The sequence below is a fragment of the Prinia subflava genome, chromosome 20 (genome assembly GCF_021018805.1).
Source record: "Prinia subflava isolate CZ2003 ecotype Zambia chromosome 20, Cam_Psub_1.2, whole genome shotgun sequence".
Classification (NCBI taxonomy): Eukaryota; Metazoa; Chordata; class Aves; order Passeriformes; family Cisticolidae; genus Prinia; species Prinia subflava.
In genome coordinates, this window is record NC_086266.1 from 6,116,007 (window position 1) to 6,129,745 (window position 13,739).

Below are 13,739 nucleotides of genomic sequence, written 5' to 3' on the forward strand. Positions count from 1 at the left end.
CCTTAACAAGTCAGTGCAAACTCTGCAAGTGGCTGTTCGAATTCATAAAACAAATTATTATTGAGGAATAATAAATTACCTTGAAGTTCTCTTCAGTTAAACCTTCGTTGGTTTTGGAAGTTCTTATCATTGCAGCGACGTACCTTTTCACAAGATTTCTTATCACTTCCTGGAATAGGAAACAATCCAAGTGATTCAATTGCTTGCTCAGCCCAAACTCTGCTCTTGCTGCGTTTCCCTGAGCTCTTGCCAACAGCAGCTGTCCTGACTCTGCTGGCTAAAAACCACTAGAAACAAAAAGCTTCCTTTTAAGCAGAGCAAACCTTGGGAAGGGGTGATACAGCTTCCATCTTATGGATGCTCAGTTCTTAACTAAAGGCAAAGCAGATATTTTGTACTGGGGTTTGTAGATTTACAAGTCATGGAGAGAAAAAAATTCTTGGAATGCTCTCTCCAAGCAGTTCCTAGATGCGCTCTTTAATCTCAGCTGCTGGTTTTACAATTACCAATCTCATGTGTGCACACTGCATATCCTGATGGGCTAAATTTGGCATTTGAAGGTATTTTATCAAGTGTTTGAAGCCAAGGAAGCTATGTTGGCAATAAATAATGTGAAAAACAACCAGGACCCCGTGGGTCAATGGACATTCACCTCAAACCATACCTGCAGCTGCCTGGGTGTTCCCTGAGGGCAGAAGCTCCTTTAAGGGTGGCTGCACCATCCATGGGCAGCACTGGAAGGGCCAAATCACACTCTCAGTGATTTCCCCAGGGACTCCCACTCCTCTGTGTTACCTGTCTGCTACACTCCATGTTTTTGGTTGGATGGGCTCCATTTTGCTCTGCTCATGTCCCTCCCTGATGGCTTCACAGATGCAAATTGGTGCTTTGAGTTTGCACATTAATCTGTGCCAGCCAAAACACACCCAGGCCGTTTGTGCCTGTTGTATGCAGGGCAGAGATTGCTCCAAACCTGCCCTGAACCTCCTCCCCTTCATAAACAAGTCTGAGCAACACCAAGCTGAAGATGGTGTCTGCACCGAGGCTTTGCTGGGAGGATTTTGAGAGATCCCAATGTCGGAGCTGTAAGCTGTGCTGTGGAGTCAGAAATCACCAGATGTCAGTTGTCAAAGGTGACTAATTATGTTAACCACCAACTTCTGATAAAAGTGCTCTTCAGAAAGCAGGGGATGTCTTAAGGAAGACAAATTACTAATGGCTTTTGGCAGTGGAGCCTAACGTACCACCTAACATTCTGCAGGATTTTTTTTCCTTCCAGCATGCTGGCACAATACATCCCACTGAATTCAGGGGCTGAAGCTGGTGTTTTTAATGAAGTTTCATCCTTTTGTAGGTTGAGTTTAATGAGTACTTGATGACAGGCAGGCTGAGAATAAACAAACCAGCAAGATTCAACAAAGGAATCATTCCTCCTTCCTGAGCTGTCCCAAACAAAAGAATATCCCAACCACAGTCTGAGTTAGGGGTGCTTTACAAAAAAGAACAAGAGAGGAACAATTCAGGAGTGTAAAAATGCTGCAGAAATAGTTTTAATCTGGGTGTCCTGACGGCCTGATGGCAATGGGGATGTGACCTTGACTTCAGCAGCCACACTGATACCTGCAAGTTTTCCACTCTTCCAGAGGGACTGAAAGGCAGGGACAGATTTACTGAACCATCCACCTCCAGCGAGGAAATGCTTTAATCCATGATAAGCAAAATCCTCTTAGAGGACCTACACTTATCAAAATACATTCTGGAAGCAAGCAAGAATTGAAGTATTGGAAAATGTGGAGGAGAAAGAAACAGCAAGTAAAAACTTTACGTGCCCAAGAGTTTACCTGGTAGTGTTGATTTTGAATCAGGTTGTCAGCGTGTCGTTCCTGGAAAGAGAAAGGCACAGGGGTGTCACCTGTGTGGTCCTGTCTTCAGAGCTCCTGCTGGCTCTGAGCAAGTTATGATCCAGCAACCCTCTGCTGATCCCTCAGGACCCTGAATATCCCCGAAACGAAGCACCAGCCCGCGAGCTCCTTACCGTGAAGGTTTTGAGGTTTTCGTGCCTCTTCTGTTCGTTGTCAGAGTCGTCACCTGGGCACAGCTGGTTGTGGATCCACTTGCAGAGGTACCAGACTGACTTGGGGCTGGGCACGATGTTGAAAGGAGGGGGCAGAGTGGCGCCTTCGTCGAAGTAACTCATCCAGAGCTTCGTGCGCGCAAACTTCCACTCGATGTCCGCGTGGTCCTGTGGGAGGGCAGAGACCGTCAGCAGCTGCAGCAGCTGCTCCTGGAGCCAGGCTGGGCAGGGGAGGTGCAGCAGGGAGGGATTCCTCCAGCTGCAGGCACTGCAGTGTCACTCTTTACATCGCTGTCTTGGGTTATGTAACCAAAAAAAAAGTGTATTCTGTGTCATCTGTAGAAAGCAGCTGGGGATGGTTTCTTTTTTCTTTCTCTCTTGTAACTCCAGGGGGAGGAGGGCGGATGCCTTCTGATCACAGCCCAGCTGTTAAACCAGGTGGGGCAGTGTTTGTGATCTCTGTCACCACTGCCCACCCTCGGGGATATCTTCTGTTCATGGGCCATTGAGGCTCACAGTGACTGACACATTCCATCATCCATTGGGAGATGGAACACCCAGGGGGAGGAGCCAACCATTCCTACCCAGATAAAAATGGGGACACAGGGACCCCAGACATTCCTCTTTGCCACTGGATTCCCAGAGGAAGACTGGACCCATCTCACCAGCACTGAACCTGTCTGCAGGATCATCTCTGCTCCAACAGAACCACATCTGTCACTGCAGGAGGATTTATTTGTGCTGCTCCCAACACCCTGACAACAGGTGTCAGGTCGTATTCCTGACTCCGTCAGGGTTTTCTAGGGCTTTTGCTTGTTTGCTTGCTTGGTTTTTGTTTTGGGTTTTTTTGGTTTGTTTTTTTTTTTAATTACTGCATTTGCATTTTTAATATTCCTAGTAAAGAACTGCTATTCCTATTCCCATATTTTTGCCTGAAAGCTCCTAATTGCAAAATTATAATAATTTGGAGGGAGGGGGTTTTACACTCTTCATTCCAATGGAAACTCCAGTTTTCCCTAACAGATACCTGTCTTTCCAAACCAAGACAATCTTCCTCACTGAGGGTGGGCGTAGAAAAATTGGTGTGAAATGTAGCTGGAGTGAAAAAAACACCAACCACTGAGGAATGAGAGGAGAGCAGTACCCAGCAAGGAGATTCCCATATGCTGGGGGCCAGCTTTGCCCTTAAGAGGTTGTGCTTATTAGTTAAGCAGTGCAAGGAGCAAGAAAACATATTTCTTATTTTGCTTTTTTGCTAGCACTTTTATTGTCACAAACCACTGTTCCTCACGTCTAAATCCAATGAATTCTCATATTCTTCCCTGGGAAAAAAAGGTCTTCCATAGTGGTTTTTGATTTGTTTTTTATAGCCTCCATTAATTCTGCTCTTATAAGGAAATGACACATTTTATGTGTGCCATATTTTACATCTTGCCTCTGCATTATCCTTAGAGAAGCCAGGAGATATTTTGCTCTTAGGCTGGTGGGGTTTTTTGCATTTATATTATCACCATGATGGTTTGCTGTGCCCTAGTGTTTTTCATCCCAACAAAGTGGAGGTGGGGAGTTAACACCATCATTTTACAGCTGTCCATACAGTCCACAGGAAAGGAATGCTGAGTTATGGAAGAGACTGACCTTTCAGACTTCAGAAGAGCTGGGTTTGGGGAGCACTCTCTGCAATTCAGTCAATTGTTAATGATGATGGAGCCAACCCAGTAACACGGTGCATATTCCCTCCAGCATCAGGGCAGAGGCAGCTCCCTGCAGCCAGAGATGCTGCAGAGATCCAAAGCAGATCTCGTGCTGCTTCGTGCCAGTTTTAAAGTTGAACAAATGCCACTGCTTTGTACAGAATTTCTGCAGAAATTCTGACATCAGGCAGAAGAGGGAGGGAAATAATTTGTGCTGAACACAGCTTGCAGCAGCACACTGAGCTGGAGCAGTGTATTTGTGTGGTTACCACTGCAGAGGACAGTGCCATGCTGGTGGTTGTGACATTTCAGCATTTGTGTGAACAGTGCCTGACATGAGACTAAACCAGAGCCACGATGATTCAGGCTAATGAACAGCACAAGGTGGGAGAAAAGGACAATGTGGGACTTTCATTTTCCAAGGAGATGCTGGCGAGGTTGGAACAAGCAGCTGATTGAGCGAGGGGTGCTGGGCTGCAGCTCTCACAGGCAGGCACTGAAGTGTAGGACAGGGACTTTAATAAAATATGCCTGAACATCATGCCCAAAAAATTACTACACTGGCTCTCTGGCCATGCTCCAGCGCCCTGACACGGGTAAAATATGCTCACATTTTGACAGTGAGGTGCAGCTGAACTCCATTTCGGTAATGTATTCAAATTATGTGCAGCCCTGGATTTAGAACGACTGTCTCAGTGGCCTAGGAGCACATTAATCTCTGCAGATGGCCTGAAGCAGCCCAGAACATCCTTGTCCCCTGTCAGTTTACCACAGGGGCTCTTTGCAAGCCATAGGGAGACTCAGAGGTGCAGTCTGTCGTGCCTCTTTTTCCTCAGACACCATCAGACCCCATAAACAGCTGAACTGCAGCATTGCTGTGAAGTATCACGAGTTGATGCTGCTGGAAATGAAGTCCTGGGTAGTAAAAGAAGCAGTTTGTAGCAGCAGGAATAACTGCCACCATAAAAAAAGAAAAAAGAGAACAACTTCTGCTCATTTTTAGTTCATTTGTCTCTGCCTGACAGCCCACAGGACAACTCCTTGGTGTCAGCTGCTCCCAGTTACAGGCAGAGCTGCCTCTGCCCCTTCCAGAAGCAGGGCTGGCTGCCCCTGCCCACACCCACCCTCATGCCCACCTTTCCACCTGAGCCTCTCCAGGTCTGGGCAGCTTGAGCTGAAACAGGAGGAACGATGGGCACTGCAGGCCAGGTGAGCCCAGAGGGAGCAGGGACGGGGCAGAGCAAAGCCCTCCCCAGAGAAGGGGCCTGAGCTGCACTTTGGGTATAGAATCATTTATCATGGAAAAGCTCTCTAAGATCATCAACTCCAGCCATTCCCCAGCCCACCACTAACCCCTGTCCCCAAGTGCCACATCCACACACCTCATAAATCCCTCCAGGGATGGGCACTGCACCACTGCCCCGGGCAGCTGTGCTTGACAGTTCTTTAGGAAAAGCATTTTTTCCTGATATCACAGAATGACCAGGTTGGAAGAGACCTCCAAGATCATCAAGTCCAACCCAGCCCTAACACCTCAACTAAACCATGGCACCAGTGCCACATCCAGGCTTTGTTTGAACACATCCAGGGATGGTGACTCTACCACCTCCCCGGGCAGACCATTCCAGTACTTTATCACTGTCTCTGTGAAAAACTTCTTCCTAATATCCAACCTATATTTCCCTTGGTGCAGCTTGAGGCTGTGTCCTCTTGTTCTGTCAGTGCTGTCTGGTGAAAGACGCCAACCCCACCTGATGCAACCACCTTTCAGGGAGCTGTAGAGAGTGACAAGGTCACCCCTGTGTCTCCTTTTCTCCATTCTGAACACCCCCAGCTCCCTCAGTCCAAGCTAAACCTCCCCAGGTCAGCACCAGGAAAAGCCCAGTGGACGCTGCGTGCTGCTGCTCTGAGCATCGACAGCGTTTTGTAAGGGAAGAGCTCCATGGGCCCAGGGCTGAGTTACCCAGCCCAGCCAGGGCTGAGCAGGAGCTACAAACACCTGGCAGCACTGCCTGGGGCAGCTGCGGAGCTGTGGGCAAGGCAGCAGCTATGAGAGACTTATTCTGGATAGAGAAGTATCTTTGAAGTGCTTTGTCAACACAGGAGTGGGTGTGGATGTGCCACCTCCCAGCCCGGCACATTCTGTGATATTCTGTGAGAAATCCACCCCTCCCCTCTCCAGAAGCCCATCCCAGTGTCAGTGTGGGAGCAGCAGGGGTGGCTGGGCAGCAGTTTCCTTCAGCACATCATAAAAGGGCACGTCCTGGGCAGAGGCAGTTTGGCAGTGGATGCTGGATGCTGTTTGAAGAGGAAGGTAAAGCAAATCTCTACCTTGGGGATTGCAAATTTGTTTCTGGGAAAGGAAGGAAAAGGCTTTAAAAGCTTTTCTGCACAAAATGTTTGGTGTTTTTTTTACTTTTTGTTCTTTCATTTTCAAGTAGCTGGATGGGACACTTCATCCCTGGAAGTGTCCCAGGCTGGGCTTGGAGCAACCTGACCTCATGGAATGTCCCTGCCTGTGGCAGAGGGTTGGAAAAGGTGATCTCAACCCAAACCATTCTGGACTCTGTGGCTGCATGGGCTGTCCTAGGAGCTGAGTGCTGTGAGGATGAGCAAGACTTTTCCCTTTGGGAGTTTTGAGGCTGCTCTGAACAAATCCCTGTTGGTCTGAGAGTGTCTGTGGGTGAGGCTGGGGGATGCTGGCTGCCTGTATCCACCCCACCTGTATTTCTTCTTGTGCTGTCTCAGTCAACAAGTGCACTACAGCTTCTCTTAAAAGACAGACCAGACCCTCTGTACAAAGCTCAAAGTGTCTTTTCTTCCCTTCTCTGTTCTGCTGCTGCAAATTCCCCAGGGTTTACAAACTCAGCCTGTCTCAATTATTCACCTTGACGTTCTGCGAACCTGAGCAAATCAGATGAGAGCTCCTGGCAGCAGTTTTGTGTTGGAAATATATAGCAAAGAGACACTTCACTTTTACTGACAATGTCTTTGTGTGCCAGGAAACCACCATTTTCTTGGTTAGAGCTCTCCTTAGTGCTTTAAGTAATAAAATCCCCACACAAAGCTACAGCTCCCTGCACTCTCCTCCCTGTGCTGAGCACCACAAAACCCCTTCAGCATCTGTTCTGTACCCAGTTCAAACCTGGAGAACCTGGGACTTACAGGACATCAGTCCTTGCCCTGGCTGGCAGTGTGGCCCCCCCAGGGGTGCTCCAGGTTTGGGATGTTTCCCCAGTGACTGCTGGCCCCTGGGACACATTTTTGGGAGCTGCCTGAGCGTGGGCAGGGAGTCCAGCATCCTCCCAGACCTCACGCAGTGTTCTTAGATGACAACTCCTTGGTAACATTTATAATAAGCTGAAGCCTCACATTCACTAGCTCTGCCAGTGTGACCTTGTTGCTTTAGGAATTTTAATCTAAGTTGGGATTTCACTGTCCTCTCTTTGAGAGCTGCTGCCTCTCTCTCCCTTGTTCTTGTCACCATTTTCTTTCAAGCACTGCTCAGCGTTTCAGCTATCAAACACTCCACACTTAAGAGGGCCGAGCCCTCAAGCTCAAAGAATACACGAACTCAAAGAAACCAGCACTGGGCTTTGCTGTGAGAAAAAGAAACCTGTCTCACTTCCTATCACAATGTGAATGTGTCATCCTGGCCACATAATCCTCTTGCAAATCTCTGCCATTTGAAGTGAGAATTAATCTCCCACAAAGATTTCCCTGTGGGATGGCTGAAGCCATTTCACTGTAGCAGTTGCAAATATTTTCTAATTCAGTCAAAGTGATGTATTCACAGCTGTGCCAGATTTTAAATGACTACCTGCTACACTAATTATCCAGCATAATTCAGGAATTAATCTCTGTCCTTATCTTTGTGTAGAAAATATGTTGTTTACAGTTTCTGAGATGTTTTCTATCAAGATTTCCATGCCCTCTCCTTGCTGGGCCGTACAGGTTGGATCACACTTTGCCAAACGCCAGCAGTGAGTCCTGACCCAGGCAGCACTGACCCAGCAGGGGACGATGCTGTCAGCTTTCTGCAGGAGCTGGATGCCACTGCCACAGCCTCCAGGCTCCTGAACCTCTCCATGAGCTCAGGATTCCAGCTCCTCGTGGCTGGGAAGGAGGGAATCACTGTGAGTTCCTCTCAGCACACAGGAGCTGAAGCACACCCCTTGGAAAGCCCAAATCAAGGCACGGGAGTCCCATCTCCTGGCTCTTGAGTTCTTAACAGCCCTGGGATAGCCCTGAGTTTTGGCTGGCTCGGGGCTGAGGTGGATCCTGGCCATCCTGTGGGTCTGGCAGCTGTCCCTGCCCTGGGCTGTGGCACCCTGAGGTTTGCTCTGGATCAGGCTGGTGCAGAACCGTGGCTCAAACCCTCAGCTCCCAGGGGCAGGGTTGGATATCAGGACAAAGTCCTTCTCTGGGAGGGTGGGCAGGCCCTGGCAGAGGTGCCCAGAGCAGCTGTGGCTGCCCCTGGATCCCTGGCAGTGCCCAAAGCCAGGCTGGAACTGGGGCTTGGAGCAGCCTGGGACAGTGGGAGGTGTCCCTGCCATGGCAGGGGTGGATAAGATGTTTAAGGTCCCTCCCAACCCAAACCATTCTGTGAGTCTATAAGCCCTAATGCTGAGGTGATGCTAATGCTCAGCAGCCAGGCAGGCTGAGATCCTCACACTTTTCCACTCCCAATTAAATCCCAGGACAATCAGTTGCTCCAGCTCCTCCGTGCCACGCAGAGCTGCCTGGGGCTCCTGCCCCTTCCTCTGGGGTGCAAATCCTCCCCAAGAATTTATTCCCACTTGCAAGGAGCGATGTATGAAGATCTCCAGCACCCTGTGGCTGGCAGCAGAAGGGCTGCGTGTGCCTCTCTGGTGTTTTACTGCCCCACAGGCAGGGGGCTGGGCTGGAATCGCTGCTGCCTGTCACATGCAGACAGAGATGGCTGTGACAGTGCCCGGGTCCAGGCTGGCTGCCTGTGGCTGGCTGCCTCTGAAGGAGGGCTGGGAGCTGTCTGGCAGGAGCTGCAGGGATCCCTGCAGCAGGAGCAGCTCTCTGCTGCTGTCCCAGCCGGGAGGAGCAGCCCCACAGGACCGGGATGTGCCCAGGCTGCATTTCCCTCAAGGAAGGAAGGAGATGGAACATTTGCCTGGCAGGATACTGAGTGAGGGAGGCTGCCTGCCCGAGAGGCACAGGGACTTCAAAGGTGCCTTTTTTTTTTTGCTGAGTAATTAGCAGTGCTGCAAAGCACAGGAGAAGTCATTGGACTCTGTTTAATGTATTTCTCTCTCCACGTGCCTCTTCATTGCTCTGTGCTAAACCCAGAGCAGGGAACAGCACAGAAAATACATCAGGGCTGCCTTTCAGGCAGGCCAGCACAGAGAGATGCCCTTGTGTGTCCTGAACAGAAAGCACTGCAGAAAGAGGGTCAGGAGAAACTTAATCTTTGCAGAACTCTACTCAGGCAACTCAGTTTGAAAGCTGTTAATTTTGTAATATGTGTCAGGCAAACTGGAAATAACATCAGCACAGCTTGGGGGCTTGGTGACAAGCTCAGAGAAGCAAGCAGCAAAAATCCAGGCAGGCTATTTGACGTAAATGGTGCTTAACATTTTTCAAAGGAAAAGATGTCACAGAAAGAAAAAGTCTGTGAGAAAATCAGGAAGCTACAAAGGCAATTAATGCATAGGTATTTCAGCTGCAGCTGGCAACAAATGACTTTGCTTTCAAAGCTGGGGATGACATACTGAAGGGTAAGAACTTAATAGGATCAATCTCAAAAAGAATACGAGAAAAATTACTAAAGGAGGACAATCTAGCATTAGGAAAAGCAATTAGAACAGTTAGGGGATGAGCCAGCCAGAGAAGAGATGAAAGCACAGACGAGCACAGAGTCCTGGGCAGCTCTGAGGAGGAGCTGTGGCAGTGCCCTGGGCCAGGCAGGTCCTGGCAGGGGAAAGGAAGTGAAAACACACCTGGAGCAGCCCCTGCAGCAGCAGCAGGGCAGGGGGTGGAAAGGGAGAGCAACTGCAACAGGGACACAGGGGGGTCCTGGCTGCAGCACAGAAAAGGAGCACAGGCATAGGCAGGTCCTGAGGAAATACTCAAAAATAAATGCTAGCCCTGGGAAACAAGGAAAGTGAATTCTTGGGCCAGGATGCAGGCAACACTTCAGGCAAGAGTTATCCTTGTCTGGCAAAAGGCAGCAAGGCTCTTGGGTGAGGAAAACAAACAGAGCATAAGAGAGAAAAAAACTCAGATCAGAAGTTTTATATAGCAGATAAGGCATCATTGGGACAGTGAGCCTTAAAAACCTGAAAGCTGGGGGAAAGCTGGGTTCTCCACATGGCAGAGCCTGTGAAAGAACAAACTGTAATGGAGGAAGTCAGGAAAAATTTCCTTAATTTTGCAGTGTCCAAGGTCCCCCACTTGGGAACAAGGCACAGCACAGGACCTGCATTTTTAAGTTGGATAAAGGGCTCCATCTTTGGAGCACAGCCAAAGAGGCTCAGGAATTATGGAAATGGGGCTGGTTGCAATGGAAAAGAAACAAAAAGTGACTTCTGGACACGCCAGGTGGGGCAGAGAGCAGGGACATTCCCTCCTGGTGACAGCACAGCAAACCTGTCACAGGAGCTGTGGCCATCCCTGCTTCTCCCAGCCCCGGGGAATTGGTTTGTTTGTACTTGGAAAATGCAGGCTTTAGCATCTCTGCTATTTATAAGTTCCATGTGCAGAAGATATTCATAATTAAAATTTGTATTATGGCTTGCAATGCGCTGCACTCCACGATGTATTTAGGTTATATATACATATATAGATATATATCAAATACTTTTCATCTCCCACCAGCATCTTGGATGGAAACAACGATCGCTAATGAGAAGGCCAGGGAATATTATACTGGAGAAAACACAGAGAACTGGGGATTGTGCTGGTTTTAGTGCAGTTAAATTATGGGAACTGACACCTTTTTGTTCCTGCAGTCATATTCCAGTGAAGTTCAGTTTTTATTTTAATAGTCAAATAAATCGGAGCAGTGGGAAGGTCATGCAGAGAAGCAGCTCTCTAAAAGCCTCAGCAGGAAGAAACAATGAGGAAGATATCACCAAGGCTTTGTTCTTCCTGCATCCATTCTCTCCCCTCCATCACTGCCTGATAAGAGCCTCTTTTCATGCTGAAGGTCACAGAGATAAGAGGCATCTGTGCTGATAATGTTAACTACCCCCAGCCAGGTCAAATCCAAGTAACTCACACAAGTCCTGGAGAACTGGAGAGCTGAGCAGGCGTGGGGAACCCAAAGTGCTTGAGTGCTGATGACTGTTAGTACTAGAGCAAAAATAAACAAACTTAGCCTCATTTCTACTTGCCCTATTTCCAGAATATTTGATTTTTTTTCCTGCATAGCCAGTCAGGCTGGGATTTGATCTTCAAAACCAACCCAAGCCATTCTAAGAGTCCATGAAGTTGTCATTGCTAAAGGCATCACACCTGCATTACACTTGGACTGGGCTCAAGAACGAGTCTGTTCCTCTCTGAGTAACCATTCCTAAAGCTCAGGAATCAAGCTCAGTTCTCTCTTGTGGCTTTAGGGTGCTCAGTCTGTCAGTCCAGGCCACCTACTCCTGGGGAATGGGAACCTCGGATTCTCTGCTGGACACAGCCAGGACGATTCTCTGGCACAAAGGAAGGAAGGAGCACTGCAGAATTCACCCCAGCCCTTGGTCTGACCTTGCCTCCTCCAGCTGAGCTGCTGCAGGTGTGTTCCAAAGGGGAAGGACAAACCTTGATACTCATGGAGCCCCGGGGAGAGCCCAAAATGCAGCCAGTGAGTCACGGTGTCCTGCTGAGGACTGGAGCAGGACACTGGGAAACTGGGCTGGAACAGCCTGGGGGGCTGCAGGGGGTTCTGGAGGTGCCAGGCTTCACCTCCCCAAATCTCACTAGAATTCCCAAATCTCCTCAGAATTCCCAAATCTCCTCAGAATTCCCAAATCTCAGAATTCCCTCATCTCCTCAGAACCAAAGTCAGTGGGAGCAAGGCTGCTGTTCCTGGTGCCCCACTCCCTGCTCCCAGCAGGAACACGACTCTGTGCCTGTGTTCAGGCACCAAATGCTCCAGTGCTTTCCTCTTTTATGATGCCCATAAACTGCCTTTCCCCAGCAGAGGAGAGGAGTGGATTATGTGTTTTACTGAGCCTGTAAAGGTCACAGCACCAGAGGGAGCAGCAGGTGCCCAACACCTCTGCAGGGCAGCCTGCCTGCACTGCCACTTAAAAGCAGCGCCTGAGCTCGGCTGCCAAAAATTGAGTAATTGCTCCAAAATTACAAGAAAAAAAAAATCCTGTGTCCTGACCATTTAAACACATCCTTGAGCTGAAGGGAAGGGACAGATTATAAATGTATGAAATTACTCAAGTCTCTAAGTGAACCTTGGGCTGTGCAGGTAGCACTGACTGAGGAGAGGAGTCTCTGTTTTCTCCTGCCAAAGGCAGGGGTTGCAGCTGAGTGGCTACAGGGAACAGGACCTGCAAACAGAAACAGACAAGGAGCTAAAGCATCCAGGTTTTATGATTATTAATCATATCCCCATTTAATTAGGAGTGGTTGTGTGCATCCTCTTTCACTATATCAGCATCATAAATTGATCAGCATCAATTTATTTGCAAGATTGCAGCGTGTTGCAAAAGGAAATCTGTAAAGCACTGGTGTCTAAAAAGTTGTATTTCAGAGAATTCTTAGTAATATAGCTGTTTCCATTGTTCAGTACCAGGGGAAAGCTCTTCCCAGATAAATCCCTTTTAGTATTTCACTGCTCTTTCCTCAGTAATATTCTTCTTTTATCTTTCCCTTCTCCTCTTTTCTCCTGCCTTTCTAACACGAGTCCCCTCGATGCAGAAGCACAAGATAATGCTAATTGAGCTTGTCAGGCCTAAATAAAAGATGGGATAATGCAGGGGGCTGCAGCCTGTGTGGTTCCATCTGGATACTTCAACTTCCATCATGTAGCAAGAGCAAACCTCGCTGTGCTGCTCACACGTAATGGGCAGAGAGTTATTGACCTGTCAGGCAGGGCACTGGGGTGTGAACTACACCAAAAAACCCCAGAGCCCAGCCCTGAAAATTCCAGAAATAAATGCCAGCAAACTCCCTGGAATATCTTAAATCAGCCAGGGCTCATCCACAGACTGCAAGCTCCTCTGGTTTTTCACTCAAGTGTGATGTTTGTGCCCTGAACAAGCCCTGAAATGGTTTGGCCACGGTGGTTCCCAGAGACACAGAAACACCTGTGGTTTCTGAGATGAAAACCACCAGGAAGGCTGAAGCTCCTGATTCTGCTGACAGTCCCCACAAGAGAGGCAGGATTGGATCCTGCGATGGAGAATGAGCTTTGTCTGCTCTGAGAACAGAAGATGCAGCACATCGAGTGCCTCTGTTCAGAGGCTCTGCAAACACCACATGAATATCAACAATGAGATTCAAGTCCAAGGGTTACAAGTAATTAGGCCAAAGCCAGCAAAAAGACAAACAGTTCTACACCTTCAAATGAATCCTTTAGCTTGCTAACAAAAAGCAATTAAGCTGCCTGCCAGTCTGGAGCGGGGCTGCAGGGCTGATTTCACACTCTGGCTGGATGGGAGCATCCCAACACAGCCCTGCTGAAACCCATTTCCCTTCACTTTGCCATGAAAACCTGATGGGAGTCCCCCACAAGGGCAGAGAGGGTCCCCAGCCTTGGGGATCAGTCCCACTGCTGTGGAGGAGCTGCAGGGAACAGGGAGGGAACAGGGAGTGGGGTCTGGGATTTCTTCCCAGGGATTGCACCCTGTGGGGAATGGGACAGGAATCAGGGAATGGGACAGGAATCAGGGAATGGGACAGGAATCAGGGAATGGGACAGGAATCAGGGAATGGAACAGGAATCAGGGAATGGGACAGGAATCAGGGAATGGAACAGGAATCAGGGAATGGGA

General features: G+C 48.8%; 1 protein-coding gene across 1 annotated transcript in view; it reads right to left on the reverse strand.

Annotated features, from left to right (window-relative positions):
• The window catches only part of TRPC5 (transient receptor potential cation channel subfamily C member 5), a 106,674-nt gene that overhangs the window by 8,657 nt on the left and 84,278 nt on the right, over positions 1-13,739 (reverse strand). Inside the window, exons 8-10 of the mRNA XM_063416736.1 lie at positions 2,036-2,242; positions 1,842-1,883; positions 80-169 (exon numbers count right to left, since the gene is read on the reverse strand). Of these exons, the coding sequence (XP_063272806.1) occupies positions 80-169; positions 1,842-1,883; positions 2,036-2,242 (339 nt within the window). The remainder of the gene's footprint in view (positions 1-79; positions 170-1,841; positions 1,884-2,035; positions 2,243-13,739) is intronic.